The 19,529-nt window shown below is 39.2% G+C and overlaps 1 protein-coding gene across 2 annotated transcripts; it reads left to right on the plus strand.

Moving 5' to 3' along the window:
• The first annotated feature begins 1,768 nt into the window (after positions 1-1,768).
• mcoln2 (mucolipin TRP cation channel 2) lies at positions 1,769-18,457 on the plus strand. 2 transcript variants are annotated; one of them, XM_070908409.1, is made up of 14 exons: positions 1,769-1,861; positions 2,556-2,709; positions 3,361-3,534; positions 4,315-4,471; positions 4,985-5,063; positions 5,154-5,250; positions 5,427-5,526; positions 5,970-6,082; positions 6,479-6,628; positions 8,080-8,181; positions 8,438-8,560; positions 11,436-11,642; positions 12,254-12,387; positions 17,986-18,457. In XM_070908409.1, exons 1-14 carry the CDS (start codon positions 1,818-1,820, stop codon positions 18,020-18,022), a joined length of 1,671 nt encoding a protein of 556 aa, XP_070764510.1. In that variant the 5' UTR covers positions 1,769-1,817; the 3' UTR covers positions 18,023-18,457. The 2 variants fall into 2 exon arrangements, with proteins under 2 accessions (XP_070764510.1, XP_070764509.1); XM_070908408.1 differs by lacking the exon at positions 17,986-18,457 and adding an exon at positions 14,395-14,458.
• Positions 18,458-19,529: the final 1,072 nt, after the last annotated feature.

Here is a 19,529-nt window from a genome sequence, read left to right on the forward strand (position 1 = left end):
AGGGTTAAAGTTGCACCAATCAATCTTTCAGCTCATTGTCTTGGCCTTCAGGTCCCAACTTCTTTACTGTTCTGGTTTACTCATCTCTACATGGCTCTCCTCATTCTCGTTTTTCTGATGAACAAACGGCTCATTACCTGCTTGGCACCAAGCGGAAGACAACAACTCACTGGTGAACATAGTGGAGCATTTAGCAGCTAAAGAGCCAGATATTTCCCTGAGGAGTTGTTGGAAGAGCTAAAAGGAGAGTAAATATTGGACTTTTATTCATCAGGTGGCCAGAAACACGACTCCAAATGACTTATAATGTAGCTTTGTGTCTGCTGGATGTGTAATTTGGTTATTGTTTGTAAGGTGATCCATGTTTTTTACACAGCTTATTTTCACATAAACCTTGTGAACTGTGACCTTTGGAAGTAAATTATGTTTTAAATTGGGTGTTTTATTTCCACACTGTTATAGTGATGGATATTTATTAGTGGTTGACCTTGAATTTGTTGCTCTGTCCAGGTTGCTGAGCTAAAATAAAACGTACTGATCATCCTTTGCATTGGGATACATGTTGTCTTGGATCTTTGAGACCTGATTTCTCTCACCTGATCTGTCACACTCATCTGTCAACACACCCCGATGAACACCAGGAAGACACAGCATAGACATAATGCTTTGAAAGAGGCTTTGATGTCTGATATTACTGCATGTTTCACAGCCACAACCCACCGAATATCCATGCATCTCACTCCAAAATTAAAACTAGTAAACCCAAGCGTACCATTAAGACTGTCGGTGGCAACTTCCACTGTTTATTTGGCCCTGCATTTCACAGCCACGTGTGCACACAAAAGCAAATATGGCCAGCAGAGTGAGAGAGGGGAGCGTTGTCTGTGACCAGGATGAGAACTGTATGAGAAAGGGACAACTTGCTCTGTTATTGAGGGCCTTTAATAATTTGAACATTTTAATTTAAATTAGATGCATGTTCTTGTAATGTTTCTTCTTGTTTTTTGATGAACAGCTCTTCATCCTTCCTTCAGCGTCCTACTTAAGGGTTGGTAAGCTTGAAAAGATGTATCATTAGATGTAGATTTTGGATTATGCTCCACACATTGTTCACATTTTCAATTACACCTGAATGCTAAATCTTGGTCTGATGTTGATTTTGAGCCGTCAACCCACACTTCCCAATCAGATGTCAGTCAAAACCCCATCTGAGGAGGGGTTTTGTTTGTTATATATAGTCTGGGATTTAATTATGTCTGACGTTACAAATCGTGTACTTAAGATGGTGGACAGGGCTGCAGTATTGAGGACAGTGAGGTCATTTCAGTTGGAGTATTTCCCCAATTAAAAACAAACACTTGGTGGATGTATTTCAGGCTGATTCCTACTTTCAGGCCAACAAAATAAGTGTTTCTCCATCAGAAAAAAAATAAAACATAAAATGCCAAATAATAACAATTAAGAAGAGACTACAGTTTATTTGTGTCCGGTCAAAACTTTCTGTGGACATTTGGATAATAGAGTCATTGTCATGTCATCTCAACAATAATTGAAGAACAGCAGAGATAAAGTACCTTAATACCTTTTTGCAGTGGACCCATTTCGATCCTCGCGGTGACCCCCGGTGGACCCCGGGCCGCAGATTGGGAACCTGTGCGGCGCCTGAATCTCATTTCCTGATTGGCTGGCTGGAAGGTGCGTGATAACACAGAAAACCCGGCTGAACTGCCTTCTCTCTGCTGTGAGTGTCTGTCTGTCAGCCTTTTGACAACCACATACTCAGTGATAAACCGGTGTGTCCACGTGGATAATCAATCATGGAATTATTGGTTCGATATCTGGACAGGAGCAATTCAGTTAGGTAAGTTATTTTTTTAATGCCGTTCAAAAGTAGCTTAGGGGAATGTTGTCGACATTTTAAAACTTTCTTACGTGTTAAATAGGTAGAACAATATATGTTTCTGAAATGCAGCGCTAATGTGTAAACTGAAACACCGGATGTGGTCGCCAAAATGAACCTAAAGCTTATTTACATAACCGAGATAATTTTGTCTCACATTAAAACAACAGCACCAGTCATTTAACACTTCCAGGACAGGACAGGTATATAACACCTCACACGTTCAGCTGAAAATATTGAATAAAACTCCTTATGGTTAAGTTCAACAGCAGTAAAAAAGAAAAAGAAAAGAGAATACTAGGACATTTGTACTTTGTCAGGGAGAGCCTGTGTGCCACAAACTGTTGGGAAAATATTGAAAGTGCACTCACTGAGCTAACCTTGGACTTAAACCCAGGCTGCACCATGAATGCAGGCAGTGTCCTCAGGACATGGAGTTCTTCCTGTGAGAGAATACTATTGCTCAACTAAATTGAAATAACTGCTCTCTCACACTTTCACTTCTGTTTTCTTATATATATGATATAATGTTCTGGCCCCTTCATACTACAATCAACTCCAAATTGAATGCAACTTCTCAGTAAAACAGTTTTTCATTTTGTCTCCCAGCTCTTACATGACATTTAATTTTGTTTTGTAAACTGTTTTGTTTCAGCTCTATCATGACTCAAGACATTATCAAAGAGGAGAACCTGAGAGATGACCTGAAGTATTACTTCATGAGCCCGTGTGAGAAGTACCGGGCCCGACGACACATACCCTGGAAACTTGGAGTGCAGATTCTGAAAATCGTCATGATCACAACACAAGTAGGTACCAAAAGGTTTAATGTAGATTAGGAAAAACCTGACAATGACCAGAAAATGTCTGATGGAACTGTGATCTGTCAAAGGCATGTAGCCTGGTGCATTAAATGTTTATGAATTAGTGTTGATATTTAAGTTATTATATCTCACAATGGGGAGACACACAGGGTCGTACATAATCTGAATGTGTCTGTTTTTCTTCAAATGGAAGATGGTGAAATAAGTGAAGCCCACCCATACTTCTGAACCTTGCAGCTGGCTGCTTGTAACGCTGATAATGAAGGAATTTGTCTTTATTTTTTCTTATGTTGCACCAGAAAATCATTTTGTTTATTTCAGTAGTGGATAAAAGTACTGCCCAAACAAAACAGAAGAACTAGAGGAAGTAAAGCGACTCGTTGTATGTAATCTTTAAAACGGACAAAGTCCAAATCAGTGTTGTAAATTGACAAATTGGAAATTACGAAATAAAGTGGACAGGATAATGCCAGATCATTTAAAAAAATATGTATTTCTGGCTTAAGAGAAATATTCCAATAAGTATAAATACTAAACAGGAATAAACACACTCAGATACGTTCACCCTTGATTATTACTGCATGCATCAACATGAAATATAAATGTTCCCCTTTGTCCCTGTTGTTTCCTCCGTAGCTCATTCTGTTCGGCCTCAACAACCAGCTGGTGGTGGCCTATAAGGAGGAGAACATGATGGCCCTCAAAAGCCTTTTCCTGAAGGACTACAGTGGAGTGGACGAGGACGACTACAGTGTTGCCGTCTACACGCAGGATGGTGTCTATGACAGTCTGTTTAATGTCTTGGATCAGGCAAGTTCAACCCCCCTCACCTTAAACACTTACACACTGCTGTCAAAAAATGAAACGGAACGGTTGTAATGTGACATTCATGTGGGATGGAGGGTATGGGAAAGTGTTGACAACTTGCGAGGTTATCTGATGGCAGAGTTGTTTGTGTGACGGGTAAAAATACTGTGCATTGACACTATATCCATTAAATTTAGGTTGGATTTGGTATTTACCAGTTGGAAATTGGTATCTAGGATAACTCTGCTATGACTTGAACGCAGCCTTATTCCTAACGGTTAGTTTGAACTAAAGTGTCGTAAGTTTGATTGTGCATTGTGCTTGAGTTGAGATGTTCCCTTTTCTTAGGTTATTGGGGTAGTGTTATGTTTTGCTACTGTTACACCATAAAGAAATGAAAATGCAACACTTTCAAATGTAAAAATAACAAGATTTTGATATTAAAATGAATATTAACTTTTATTATATTTTTCTGCGGTTATGTGATGATTTAGTTAACAAGGTGATTTTTTTTTCCTGGTTATGTGTAACGCATGTAAACGCCACATCAGGGTCTCAGAAACATGGATAAGCCCTTATCCTTGAGGAATCACAACACACTCTTATGGTCATGTAAAAAGGAATATGAATAACCTCATTTCTCATGTTCCAGGTAAACGCCACATCCCAGATATGATCAAAACTGGGATGCTAATGTTTATGTAAACTTACTCAGCATTTGTGAATCATTATGTAAATCACCCTGGGACAGCGTGTTTTACCTGAGGCTTCTGATATTTATAGTACAGCCAGTTGGGCCGGCTCTCTGTGGGTCCCATCAGTTACGCTGAGGATGAAGATGGCGCGCTGCTGCCTGTCATCATCTGTAAAGATTCCTACAAGAGAGGCAGCGTGGAGCCCTCAGACGAGGCCTATGACATAGATGCTCAGCTGGAGACAGGTGAGAGGAAACATTTACATTTTAGTTTTAATTATCAGATTACCAGTAAAATCACTGACTGTTTTTTTTTTTTTTTTTAAGCAATCAACATCTCAGTCACACTTTATTGTTGTTCTGGTCTCAAAATGTCTCCCTGCTTTAAAATAGTACATTTTAGACCCTGTTTCCACAGTACACGACGAACTGCAAACTTGATTACCTGTTTGTGTTTTAAATGAATATAAATTTCTGATATCATGTATAAAACAGCCAACACACTTAATTATAAACACACAATGCATTCAAGGAGTCATTGTAATGGTAGAACCTGAGTCATCAATATTATGATAAACAGGATCACGAGCAGCCAGCAATATGAAGGGCAAGAATCAAAAGTTTGCTGACAAGAAAGACTTTTTTACTTACTGTATAATTGTGGAAATATAAGTGTGTGTGTGTATTTGGCCTTAGAAGATCAATAGACGATCCCAATGACGGTGTTCATTTTCTCACTCTGTTCATCTCCTCTCTCAGTTTGTATGTCACATGAACCAAAGACTGCAAACCAGTGGAAAACCCAGAATTCATCCTTTTTTGATCTGGACTTTTACAGGTATATAGTCCCATCAGTCTACTGTATATAGCTGCAGCTAGCACATCATTTTCTTTTTTATCTATTGTGCATTAAAATCCTCCTCTTCAGGCTGGTTGACATCAAAATAACCTTCCAGCTGAAAGGAATCAACCTTCAGACGGTGCGTTCACGGGAGCTACCCGACTGCTACTCGTTCTACGTTACGGTATGCTTCAGCCATATTTTCAGGTGAAATACAGGTGAACACTTTGGTCCGTCATCAGAGATGTAGTGTGGACAACTTCAAGAGACTTTGAGACCGTTCACACTTTGCACAACTTTGTACACACATCTCTCATTGTTTTACTAATCTACTCTCCTTTCGTCTCCTTTTGTCCCTAGATAACATTTGACAACCAGTGTCACAGTGGAAAGGTGAAAATATTCCTGGACATCGACGCTCAGAGCTGTGCATGCCGAGACTGGAAGATATCTGGGACGGGTAAGGTGTAGTTTTCTTACCTAATAACAAGATTATGGCATCAAGAACTGTTTGCACATTTTGGCTATTCTAGAGTGCAGACAGAGGTTAGCATGCAAATGCTTATTTGTAATATTTACATGTTATTGTAATAATTTCTAATTATAATACATTTTAATATTGAAATCATTCACACTGTGGGATGTGGTAGGTCACTTGTAAACACTTCTAAGTGATTATCTATAATTCATTCTTATATACTACATGTTCACCAAATCCCATGTCTTCTGTATTTTTAAAAAGTTGAAAAAACAAGAACTTTTTGGCCCAAAAATGCTCCTACATTTTACTGTTGACTGTTGCTGAGGCGTTTTCCTGTACACTTGTAGTTATCAGTAATGAGTGTGGGGAGATAAACAAGACAAGAGATAAACCTTCACACACACACTTTGTGTCCGTTTCAGCTCAGAAGAACACACACTATCTTCTGGTGTTTGACGGCTTCGTCATTCTGGTTTGCCTCACGTCAGCTGTGCTGTGCACACGCTCCATCATACTGGCTGTCAGGTTGCTCCAGGTCAGCTGTTCAGTCTCTGCTCACACAGAAAAGACAATATTTATTCTCTGTATGATGTTGTACAGTATCTAGTCTTTGGTCTGTATTTCTTTATTTAGTTTCTGGTTGTTCAGATCTTCTCAGTCTTTATCCTTTTCCTCTTCTAAAGCCAAATGTCACAATAAGCACAAAACAAAATACACTATCTAAAATACTATCCATATCACGTGTAGATATGGATGACTTCTTATTGTGTTTGGTTCACAATCTGCAGGCATTTTGTTACTTGATGATTACTACATGATGATGATCATGATGTTGTCTACCTAGAGTTTACATTTAGTCATAAGTTGATCTGATACTGTGTTGTAGATCTTTTTGTATAAGAGACTGAATTTGTGTTTGTGTGTTTTTCAGAGATTCTCCAGATTCTTGCATGAGAACTACAGTCGTAAAGTGTGTGAGGATGACCAGGGGGAGTTTCTGAATGGCTGGTATGTGCTGGTTATTGTCAGTGACCTCTTGGCCATAATTGGATCCATACTGAAGATGGAAATACAAGCAAAGGTAAACTGAATCATGTACTTCTGCCTTAGAGAGAAGGTTACTGTATACTGACTTAGATTACTACATGGCATATGGCAGATGTAGAAGGAGAGTCAAAACTCCTTTTATGTGGAAAAAAAAAAAAAAAAGATTTTGTATGAATCTTCCCACACTGTAAAGATAAAACACATGGCTTATCATCAGATCTGGTCAAAATGAAAATAAGCAGTCGGTATTATGGTCATGTGGAGCAAACTGCATGGCATCACCTGAGTTTACATCCCGTTATTTATTAAGCAATTGAGAAATCAAATTCTGGGAGTATGTCCGTGTCTGGTGGACTTTGGAGTGAAAAGACACAAAGTAGACGCCGTAAAGACCTGTTTATTTTAACCTGACTGTCCGTCCTTTTTATAGCCACCATGTGAAGTGTTTACAACGAGCTTGACCGAAATAGAAATAAACGCTTCCCTTATACACACACTCCCCCCTTAACTGAGGCTTTTGTTTTAGAGAGAGCTTTTAGTTTCCTGCTGGCGGTGATTTGGAAATGCGCGTCTTGAATAGACCCATTTTCACGGCAAACATTTTGACTTGTCAACGCAGGAAAAGCACAGGTGTAAATGATAACATTAACAATGGCTCCAAGTGTAACCGTAAGCCATGTCAGCGAGTGAGCACGCACAATACCAGAGCCATGGAACTGGCTCACCTAAATGGAATGCAGCCATCATTTATGCTATTAATTCCACTTGTTTCCTTTCCTGCTTTGACAAATCAAAATGTCTGTGGTCTATAATGGGTCAAATCTGATTTTGGAGTATCTGTAGTATTTTAACTTAACTTTTAAAGTCCTTAATTTGTCAGGTCAACTCAAACAGGACAATGTAGAATCGGTAAAAATAACAACTGGAAGGAAAATATATTAAGTATCTGATTGGGGTGATACTGTATAAGGATGCAAGGAACAAGGTATTTTGACCAGTTTCCTTCTGAAATTTGGTTGCAGAGGGGAAATAGAAATAATAATTTTATTTAACAAAAGGAAAATTAACTAAGTGTATCTACAGTAGAGGGAGGTTTTAGATTTAGACTTGCAAAACTTATAATGTCCTCACTTGTGTTATAACCCTAAGAGATAAAACCAAATGTCACATTATGTCACACATTAGTTAACAATTGACAGGGTGTTCCTCTGGTGCAGTTCCACATTGTACTTTAAGCCCTAATAAAATAATAAACGTAGATAATGTCACAGTTTAAGACCTGTTATTGTAAAATCATACTTACAGTTGTGTAGCTTTAAACTTTTCCTGACTATCTGTTTAACCTACGCAGTGAATGCGGCACACCCGAGCCTCTGCTGCACCAACACTAAATATCCTGTAGCGCTTCACTGAGGCCTGATTTCCTAGTAAGGTTAACAAACTGCTGTCTGAGTGCTCTCCGTGTCTCCCCCTCCTCTCCTGTAGAGTCTGACAAGTTATGATGTGTGCAGCATCTTCCTGGGAACATCTACATTAATGGTTTGGGTCGGCGTGATCAGGTACCTGGGATACTTCCAGAAATACAATGTGAGTCTGTGAACCTTTTCCTCTCATTGTACATGGCCTTTGGCCTGAACATTGACTATCTAGCTAGTTTCCTGTAAGGTGTGTTGTAGGAAAATAGATTTAAATCTCTGGATGAGCGACATAACCAACCAACTGTGTGCAGAGAAGAGTCTGAGCCATTGTATAGATTACAGTAAAATAAAATGTCTTCAGCTATTCTTTCATGATTCATTTGTGGCGTAATTACTTCATGTCTCTATACTTTCTGTGTGTCTAGGTGTTAATTTTAACCATGAAAGCAGCCTTACCCAAGGTCCTGCGTTTCTGCTGCTGTGCAGGCATGATCTACCTCGGCTATACCTTCTGCGGGTGGATCGTACTGGGGCCGTACCATGAGAAGGTAACTCTCTTAGCTGGTTTGAGGGGAGGACGTGGAGGCCTGAGGATCAGAGATTAGAGAAGTGAGTTTCTGATGGGACACTTGCTGGTCTGAGTCCCTGCACTGGCTGTTACCGTCAGGGGTGTGGAGAAATTAGAGGAACTATCAAGGCTCTTTTCAATGACTCAGTCCTTGTTTATTCCTGCAGAACTGCTGAGGCAGCAAGAATAAGGTTGCGTTAGGGAGCGTCCAAATATGTATGTGTGGACATCTTTTTAAATTGGCTGAAACAGCATTCTGTGATTGAACACAAGCTAAAAAAAAATCAGTGTGATTAATACGAATACTCACTCGAGTCAGTCTGCATAGATTAAGTGTGGGGATTCATACTGGGAAACACTGAATTTACGATTACTGTGTACAAGTATTTTCTAAATTATAAAAATGTAAGTGAATGTGCATCACAGTTAATGAGTACAGGTGTTCAGTTCCATGTTTACCATTTTACCATTTTATTTTAAAAGAACTAATACAGGTGATTAATGATCCCTTAGGTTTTCTCAAAATTGTTTCACTGAAAGTTATCAGACTTTTCTCCCATGGTTGTGTAGCTTCTGAATTGCTGTTTCAGCATTATGTCCTGCAAACTGAGGAAAAATGGCCTTTGGCGTCCTTGTCCATGAGCAACTTTTCAGTTTTGTTTTTTTTGAAGACTCTGAATATTCAACCACTAGGTGTCAGTATAGTATATCGTATCCTTACGACCACATTTTGAAAATCTTAAACTGGTTCTTTCCACACACACACACACACACACACACACACACACACACACACACACACACACACGTACTCACAGCCTTGTCTCTGTTTGAAACAACCACATTTTTAGGTATTTTTGGGGGAATTTATTTCCTATTATCAGACAGAGGACAGCGTGGAGGTGACGGGAAATGACGGGAGAGAAATGGGGGGTGACATGCAACAAAGGTCCCCCTGCAGGACTCAAACTGGGGACGATTACATGACCAGCATCTCAAACCCCTAGGCCACCATGAAATAACTGCCCAAAATGGAAGAAGTTTACTGCCCCTTTAAGGTCATACACCATAGCAAAAACTACACAGGCTACAATAAATATTGTGATTGTAAGCAATAAGAAAGTAAGAAACAGAAAGTTACATGGTTAAATGTTTTTTTTATACTCAGAAAATCAGGGGACATTGGGACAGGGGAGACCACAGCTTGGACAGCAAGTGCCATCAGGGAAAATATGTGTGTTTGGCTGTCTTTGCCCGTTAAGATAAATTATTTACGGAAGTCCGAGCACGCAGTGGGCGTCTAAACAAGGCAGTGCACATACTGTAGGAGAGACTGATGTGAGATAGACTGAGATCAGCCGCCCTGGGCCCAGTGACGTCTCACTGACCAAATGGAAATGTGTTGATAATCTTAAACTGAAGAGGAGTAACTACTGTAAATAAGTTGTGGGCTGATTATTGAAGTGCATTTGTCAGGTCAGTTTACTTGAGGATGCTCAGGATTCATGGACGACAGCTCGACTCGAGAATCCTATCCAATAATAATGCTTTTTTTTTTTGTTACAGCTTTTCATATGTAAATAGCACCAATTTATCATAAGTGGTGCACATGATTAGTTGTTAAATGCGCTTATGCTTCCATATCCACCTCACAAGAAAAGTTTATATTATGTAAAACATTAGTATCACATTAATCGCAGTTTTATTTCATTGTTAGTCTGTGAAAGTGACTTGACCTGCAGTGCTGCTGTGCCTGCAGTCGAAGTAAAACAGGTTTCAGTTCCCTGTGTATCAAACGCTGCAGTCAACTGATACTTGGTCACAATATTTACATTGCGGAGGCTGGGGGAGTCCACCATAGTGTGCTGACATCTCTTCCAGGCTCCTCCTGTATATTTACTGTAGGAATAAACAGAGGATGTTCGAGGACTTGCCATCCCACACGTCTTCAAGTGCTGTGCCCTGGATCCATACGGTCGCAGTGGGATGTTGTTTTTAGATACTATCACATTCTGGGGAAACTTGGCTTCTTTCGTAATGTTCGTGTCTCTCCCTTTTAGCCATCTGTCTCTTTATTTGCCTTTCTGTCTTTATCGTTCCTCCGCTATCTATCATCTCACTTCTGTCGGTCTTCTGCTTCTGCACCTCCTCCTTCTTTGTAAACCTGTCTCTGTACATTTTTGCATTGTGCGAGTGCTGTTAAAAATGGAAAATATCCAGCATACAGGCACAATATAGTTTTTAAACTGGGTGTCCATGTTGTTTACTTGAACGCACTTCTTAGTACATTTGTCTGTCTTATATTAATACTAGTAATCTAAAATAACTCACTTTCCAGTTTGTATCTTATGGCTTTATTTTGTGGTTCCCAACCTTTTTTCGCTTGTTACTGTATCGGAAATCATTACTTTTTTATTAATCAATTAGTTGATCGACAACTTTTTTGATATTGTTTATTTTTCAAGCAAAAATGACGGCTTCTCAGTTGTGAGGATTTTCTACTTTTTTCTCTTGTAAATATCTTTAGTTTTCAACTTGATAACATCACCTTTTGAAAATTGTGATGGGCATTTGACTGTTTTCCAACATTTTACAGGTCAAATGATTGATTACAATGAGACAAATCACTGCAGACCAACTTGTGACCCCTTATCACAGGGTGTAAATGTCACTGGGCCATGGCCAATTCAACAAAAGTTGAAGAGTTTTATTTCCTCATTTTATTTAAAAACTTTTTAAGGGCCCGAATATGTAGTAAAATATTTTTTTTGGCTTTGCTGTTTATCTGTTAACTGTGTAAAGGATTTGCTACTTTCTTGAAATCCAGTCTAATGTCTGCTCTTCCATCTCTCTAGTTTGAGGGCCTGAGTCGTGTAGCGGAGTGCCTGTTCTCCCTGTTGAACGGCGACGACATGTTCACCACCTTCGCCCAGCTCAAGGACAAAAACACTCTGGTGTGGCTCTTCAGCCGGGCTTACCTCTACTCCTTCATCTCCCTGTTCATCTACATGGTGCTGTCGCTCTTCATAGCCCTCATCACTGACGCCTACGAGACCATCAAGGTACTTTGCTGCTTTGGTTTGGTTTCAGTGAACTGAAACGGTGAAATCACGTTATGATTTCACCTTTTTTATTTAAAAAAAAAAAAATTCACAGTACTCCTCTCACTGTTTGAGATGTGATCTCTGGAATGAGCTATTATGAACATATCAGTGACAGGAATGCAAATAAGAGCTGAAACGATTAGTGGATCAATCGATTAGACACTCTCCGGTATATTATAGTAAACTGAATATCTTTGGGTTTTGGACTGATGTTTGGATAAAACAAGTTGTTTAAAGATGCTACCTTGGACATTTTTCACTATTTTCATTTTATAGACAACAGTAAATTAACTTATGGAGAAAATAATTGGCAGATTAATCAATAATGAAAGAAATTGTTTGTTACAGCCCTTATACAATTTTAGTTGCAGTTATATCATGCAATTGATCAAGTAATGCTAGCAAGCACATTCTGGAATTTTGTAAGACTAATGTTCAAACCCTCCCATGTGACAAATGTGTCGGTACAAAAGTACACTGAGGACTCCTTTTTTAGTTGTTTGCTCCATGTTGTCCTCCGAGAAGAAATCTAGATTCATTGTTGAATCTCTTTGTGTTTGTACCAACAGAACTACCAAAAGGAAGGATTCCCGCTGACGGACCTGCAGAAGTTCCTCAGAGAGCAGAGAGATGTTCCTGTTGCAGAGGAGAGCAGTCAGATGGACGTTTACGTCGGACACTCTGTGTTCTGCTGCTGCCAACGGTGAGACAGTCATGTTATGATGCTGTAATAATATTTAACTTTTATTCACACACCCTGCTGCACACACTGTTGCAGCTGTACAAACATGACCTCTCATCACTGAAACATGAGCGATACTATGGTTTGAACACATTGCTCAAGGGCAGTATGTTAATAATGTTAACAATTTTTCTTTCTTTGATCAGTTCTACAGCCGTGGGAAAAGATATCCCCATTATTCTGTCACCTCTCACCAAAAACATCTAAATGTGTTGACAGTCATTTAAAAGAAGTCTTGATAAAAGATTGATTGATAACCTCAGTCCACGCTAGAAATTGCTCTGATATACTTCAACCGAGGGGTAATCGATTGATCGTCTAATCGTTGCTTGTGATGTACCAGGTGTTTCAGGCAGGTTTTTTAATAACCAGATATATAGTAGTTTGATTTCTTTCTCTATTGGAGATCAGTCAACAATATAAAGGAGTTTTCATATTCCTGAGACCCGGAGAAAAAAAGGTTTTGCTTTTTTGATTTTTTTATGATAATTTAAGTATTGTGGTTTAAAGAAACATGTTGCAACAATTTTTTTTTCAAAAATATTGTTTATTGATTTTTTATTGACTGTCCCTTGTAGTGGACATCGGGACTTGCTTCATACAGAATGTAATGATGTAATTCTATGATACTGAATTAATTTTTGAGTGGATTTCTTTTAAAAATTATTTTCATGTCGTGAACATTAAAGTAAATGAAATTCTGACATTCAAACTCTTCAATCTACCAAACAGGGTTAGCTAAACATGATGCTAAAACAAAAATATATTTGGCTAAGTGCAAGTAGTTACTGGAATATCCTTACTGGTGCTTCGCACAATAAACATTTGAACACAAATCTAACCCTAACCCTAACCCTCTTCGACAACAGGGTTGAAACTTAAGTGATAAAGAAAGGAGAGGTATAAATTTAATGCACTTTTAGCAGATGTATTATTAAATATGTAAATCAACAGGGTCAATAATTTTCCAAGTCAAGTTTTTAACTGATTGTGTACTGTGTGTGTGTGTGTGTGTGGTGTGTGTGTGTGTGTGTGTGTGTGTGATCAACAGTGTGAACTAAAACTGCTCTCATTTCCCTTTCTACACACTGTAATAGCAATAAACTTCAAAACCCTAGCTTACACATTGCTCCTGATCCATAACACACAATGTGTATCATCACTTTTCCCTGGCTTGGGCTCAGGCTCCTCAACAGCTGCAGTATCCTCCTCTGAGCTTTCATCTTCCTCCTCTCTCTGGCCCTCCTTTACCTCATCTTTAGGCAGCTCTAAATCAGAATCTCCTTCCACAATTCTTAACAAAATCCTCTCTACCTCACTTTGCCCTCTGCTCCTTGATGTATTACAAATGGAGGTTAGTAAGTCCTGATGTCCTCTACAAAGGACATTGAATAAAAGTTGTGTTATGAAAGGGTTAAAATTACTGTGACTTTTTAAAAATCTTACTAAATGGAAGCCAAGACTTTTATTTTTAAGAAACAACTTGATTTTTAGCAACAGAAACATGATATCTGGAAAAAATTGATGATTTACCTCTCTTGTTGGCATAAAATGTGGAAGTTGAAATTCCTGCCATTTTGAAAAGACAGTGCATGTGCTGTGTTGGCCCCACCCCCACAACTGGGCCATCAAATGAGAGCCCATAGTGTCCTCTTAAAAGGGACAGTATGATTCAGATAGATTCTATAAATTATGCTTGACTTAGAGGTCTCAGAGTCATGTCCCCTACAGAGGACAAAAATGAATTGCCGGGTCTTAGGAGGTTATAAGAACAATATCAAACAATATTACATTAACATGTCCAGTCTGTCAGTTAGTCTCTATTTATAAGTAAATTACCCAAAACAAATGAAGAAACATTACACATACATAAGTAGTTACTCAGTTTGCTTTGCTTACACCTTGTTGCCACAGCAAGATGTCGTATTTCTGCCCATTCCTTCTCTATGAGCCGATCTCTACCATCAGCAGGCAGCAGACTGGAGCGGAGTTTCCTCCACGCTGTGGTTTGGCTCGCTCTTACGTGGTCTGAGAGCAATGAAATTAGTGGTGGGAGCTATGCAGACACACCCAGTGATGGGCTGATTACAGAGAAACTGAGGCTGTACACTGAGAAGAACCCCCCCCCCCCTCCAACCCCAAGCCATTGCTCCCTCTTTGCTGCACTGCCTCCCAAATAAACAGGCTACAGCCAACATTCAGTGAAGACTCAGTCAGTTGAGCCAGTGCTTAGCTGGGGAGAGTTATTTGATTCAAGCATGAGGGGTTAGTTTAACTCCAGGTGCCTTTTTTAATGTGGTGTACAGTATATTTCAATGGCGTGTGTGTGTGTGTGTGTGTGTGTGTGTGTGTGTGTGTGTGTGTGTGTGTGTGTGTGTGTGTGTGTGTGTGTGTGTGTGTGTGTGTGTGTGTGTGTGTGTGTGTGTGTGTGTGTGTGTGTGTGTGTGTGTGTGTGTGTGTAAGGACTTAACTCGGTATCCTTTTTCTTTCACCACTTTCTTAATCTTTTGTAATCTGGTAAAGTTTCTGACAATTATTTCCTAACATGTTCATATAATAAGTTGCACTTCTCACATTTTATTTCTGTTTATTTTGAAGCTACAGCGTAGACTTCATGCACGGTGCTTGTTGAAAAGTCACCACTTCCTCTTTAATGTTCGGTTTCTACCAAATCTTAAAAAGCTCAAACAAAAGCAGCACTTCACCAGGCTGCGGTGTCTGACTTTTGCTTTTGGTTCTGCATTCTTAAAGATTCCTAAACTTTTTAATATATTATTCAATTTCCCTGTCGATTATAAGTTTATATTCAGGAAAAGGCTTAAGTGTAAATGGACCCCAGGCTTGTTTTCTGTAGCCATCACCAGCCTTCCACTTGAAAAGCACAAGTCCATTTTAAGACAAGAATGCAAAAAGATGTTGTTTATCCCAGAAAAGCATCTACTGTAGTCATTTGTATAGAATTGTGCAGTGTTTGCCATCAGACTATTATTTACTGCAAGCCAGAGCCCCGGATGTTTGTACACGCTGTTAATAATGATTTTGAGTCATGTAATCAGTGGAAAAGAACTGAATACATTAAAGATGGAAAGGTTTTCTTTGCTTTTTCTTACAGTATGTAAATATCAGTTTTTCCTTTCAGGACTCTTCCATCATTATTGTTTGTACCAGACATTAACACTCTGCCGTCTTTCCTGTGTGCTCCACAGCCGTTTTCTATCACAGGGCCATCCGGTTTTCCTGCTCTGGTTGTCTGAGTCTTCAAGGAAGTTTAGTGTCAGTTACAGAGTCATTATGTAATAATGTGTAATAGTGCAACGTAATGCAAGCTTGACAAATGAACATGCATCTTCTCTGTGGAGATGACCGTGAAACTGGCCTTTTTAGAGTGGGCTGACTTTGTGTCATTAGGAGCGCTCTCATCAGGTTACACAGATTCTGTAATTGCAGTCATTTGCAGCCTTTGACTTGACCAAATTTCATTTTTGCAAGTGTCTTTGTCTCACTGTGCTTGCAAAAATTAGATCTGCGTCTCAACAAACATGTTAATGTCTCACTGGATGAAATTTCATCTGCATACAGTTAGCCTCTTCCGGCTGTTATCTTCCTCTACTGCAGCTCTCTGTTATCTTGTTTGGAAATCAAGGTGAGGAGCAAGAGTCGCCCATTGTGTGGATTTAAAACTTTCAAGTTTGTCAACTGAAATAATGTATTAAGAGTCTTGGAATATAGACAAGGCTGTAACTGTCACTGAAATAGCTATTCAGATCCCCACAATGACACAATTACCTGATAAATTAAGACTTGAATGTATCTGCTGCAATTAATAAATTGTATGTGATTACACAGTATTATATAGCAGCTTAGCCAAAGAGTGATGTTATGTTTGACAAAGGGAGTGCCAAGCTGTGCATAAAAGCAATGTATAAGTACAATAAAACCTAAAGTTGAGGAGGTTTTGCTTTCTAAGAGTGATTGGACACAACTTCATTGCTCTCGGTGAAATGCATTCACATCCTCAAATGGCTGCAGCAGTTTGTGAAACAGAGAGTCTGAGACTCAACCCATCAGTAAAATGTGCTGCTTTTGGTAGATCATGAAGATGAAGGAAAAATGTCTAATCGTTTACAGATTTGATGCAACAGGAACATAATTAGCTGTTTCTCTTGAGAGCAAACGGCGCGTGTTGACAAGGCTTTCATTTTCAGAGTGCTTGTTTGGGGGATTTATTCTCAGAACGGATATGCACAGTCACCACAAATCCAGACCTCTTCATTCAACCCTTCGTTGCCTCTCTTTTACCCCTTTTCTACTAACATGGAACGGGTTCCCTTCCAGTTTGCATTCCTAATTTTCAACTGTTCTGAGCATTTTGACCAAAAATTAATTGGTTCGGAACCCAAAAAGTTGGTTTTCCTTCTTCAGGTTGGAAAGAGAGGATGGGGACGGCCACAATGGAGAAATCAAGTGAGAAATCGTCAGAAAAAAAGACCTTGCAGTGGTTTGCCGATGAAACCCAATGCTTGGTGACGATTTGGTCAAATACACTGTCAGTTTTGCGTTGTGCAAGGCCCTCCGTTGATGACGCATCCTTGATTACAATAGTTTCACTCAAAACTGGTGGAAACGCAGGCTGGTTCGTTCAAGAAACGTGAACGGAACAGGTTCAAGAACCAGAGCGAATTTGGTGGAAAGAGAGTATTAGTGTCAGGGCCAAACCTGCATGCAGGTGGAAGCCCAGAGAATAAAGAGGCATGCTTGTGCTGGTCGACTCTTTTGATCTGTGTCGGGGGATTACATCAAAAACAACACTTTGATAATGAGACAAGGGTTATAGAAACCTCACCTGTCTAAACAAGCAGCTGCTGAGTTTAAATTCCTGTGACCTCTGCGACTTATTGGAAGTGACAAATGACTCAGAAACAGTCTGGGAAAGTAGTTTCACACTGAAACAGGCTTAGTTGGAAAATTATGTCACGCACTTCAGTATTTAACGATATTTGAATCAAAATCTGATTAAGTCTGTTACTATGTTGTCACTGTCAATCAAATCTTATCAAACCACCCCCACACAGTCCTAATGACACAAATCTGCAACATGCAAGCTGCAATTTACAACATGAGATCATTTCTTTCTCATTAACTTTGACATCTTTCACAACAAAGGCCCTGCTAGTGACCCGTATACAAGCATGCCAGAGGCCTGTGGAACGCAGCAAATGATCTTCAATTTGTGAGCGACAATAATTTGTGAAACATGATGCCGCCACCAAATGTGATCTGTGTATGTTTGCTTTTGTGAAACGGGCTCCAGATAAGTTGAATTTGAGGTTTAGTGTTAACGCGAGGATTTTTTGACTCCAGTGTTTTAGAATGTAGATTAATGTCACTGATGTGTAACTTGTGACAAAAAACGTTATGTTGTAGAGATATTTTCTGATTCATCAATTAACCACGACTTATTAATGACCTAAAGTAGAAAGCATGCCTGTTTGTTTTTATATGATGATGATGTTGAGACATCAGGTGTCTAATGCTTCATTTGGATCATGTTGTTTGTAGAGTTCCTGAAAATGACGACATCATACTGATCAGCTGACAGCTGTCCCATCTCCAGATGACACGGTTGAGGGAGGAGGAGGATGCTGGGAACAGGACTTCACACGTCTGATACAGACTTTTGAGATCAAATGATCCACTGCAAAATCCTGGAAAGTGTTGGAAAGTTCCAGGAGAGCGATTCTGTGCAATATTAAACGCCAAAGAAGTTCTCTCTTGAACATGAAACTGGAGCTTGAGCTGAAGAGTTGGAACTGGAAACAAATGTTTCATAACAGTATCTATTGGAGTTCAGGATACTGTTGAAGTTTACAGGACCTTTTTAAGGCCTGCACATGCATTTAGTTGCCAAAGAACTGGATTCAGTGTTTTCTGCGTTTGACTGTTGCTGCAATCACTGGTGCTATGCAACATTATGCAGTGCTGGATGTAATTTATTTGTCAAGTGTTGTAGTAAAGATTGCAGTAAAGCTAATCTTTTCATATGTCCATTGTTAGATCATGTTTCCTGTCTTAAAGTGTGCACATTCAGCTTTCCTTTTCAAAATTTGAGTCAGACAGAAAATCACAAGTAAGCAGTCGAAGCTGTAAACTAAGTGGATTGTTTGCATGGTCAATATTCAGCTGTGGCGATAACTTGATATAAAATGTTAACGACACTGCAGGACAACACACTTCTGGATGTGACAAAATGCATGAGGTGGAGTTGGTTATATGACGCCTTAATGAGTCAACACGTCATTAAGTGCCACCTTGTAGAGTATTTTTCCTATGTGGCAATATCGCCCTGATATTAGTAAGATTTGATTTCACACAGAGATATGAGTTCAAGTCAAAACTTGAAAATCCTCTTCAAAAAAAAGAGCAGGATATTCACTGTAAGGATTTCCTTTTCAACAGATCTGTCTGTTTAGTTTGGGTTAACAAGAGTCACTGTTACTTTTCAACACGACATGAGGTAATAACAAATGTCAATATGCGTGTGTGCTGTCTCAAACAAAACATGCAGATTTGTGGAAAATGAGAGTGAGCACTGCATTTAAAGACAGCAATGATGGGGGATTTCCATGTGAACAGAAGTGTTCATAAAAACAGCCATTACCTGAATTCGCACATTATTTACGTGCAACCTAACATATATATACACTGTGCAGAGAGTGGGCAGCGTATGGGGTCATCTCCTTTTACTTGAGTAAAAGTACCAATGTAACAACATGAAAATACTCCAGTCCTGCATTCAAAATATGTATTGTAAGTATTATCAGCAAAATGTACTTAAAAGTACTCATGAATTATGGCCCCTATGACTGACTATTATATTTTTATTATTAATACTAAGCTGGATTTTACTGTTGCAGTTGGTTTTGTGTGGTTGGGGCCCCCTCCAAAGGGTCATGAGATAAATGAGATAAATCTGAGGGGTGGTGAGATGATTAAGTTGGTAGAGAGGAAGTTAAGTTAAACAAGAAAAACTCTTCAACACAAACTATTATATTGGGCTACTTTCTCTAATCTTTGATTGGTAAATATTGGACATTTTTTTACCT

This window comes from Enoplosus armatus, chromosome 7, assembly GCF_043641665.1.
Source record: "Enoplosus armatus isolate fEnoArm2 chromosome 7, fEnoArm2.hap1, whole genome shotgun sequence".
NCBI lineage: Eukaryota > Metazoa > Chordata > Actinopteri > Centrarchiformes > Enoplosidae > Enoplosus > Enoplosus armatus.

Bases quoted from the DNA above. Each gene is read 5' to 3' on its own strand.
- mcoln2 (XM_070908408.1), top strand. From the start codon at position 1,818: ATGGAATTATTGGTTCGATATCTGGACAGGAGCAATTCAGTTAG. The intron at 4,472-4,984 runs GTGAGAGGAAAC...CTCCTCTCTCAG, and splicing joins AGATGCTCAGCTGGAGACAG to TTTGTATGTCACATGAACCA. The intron at 6,629-8,079 runs GTAAACTGAATC...CCTCTCCTGTAG, and splicing joins AGATGGAAATACAAGCAAAG to AGTCTGACAAGTTATGATGT.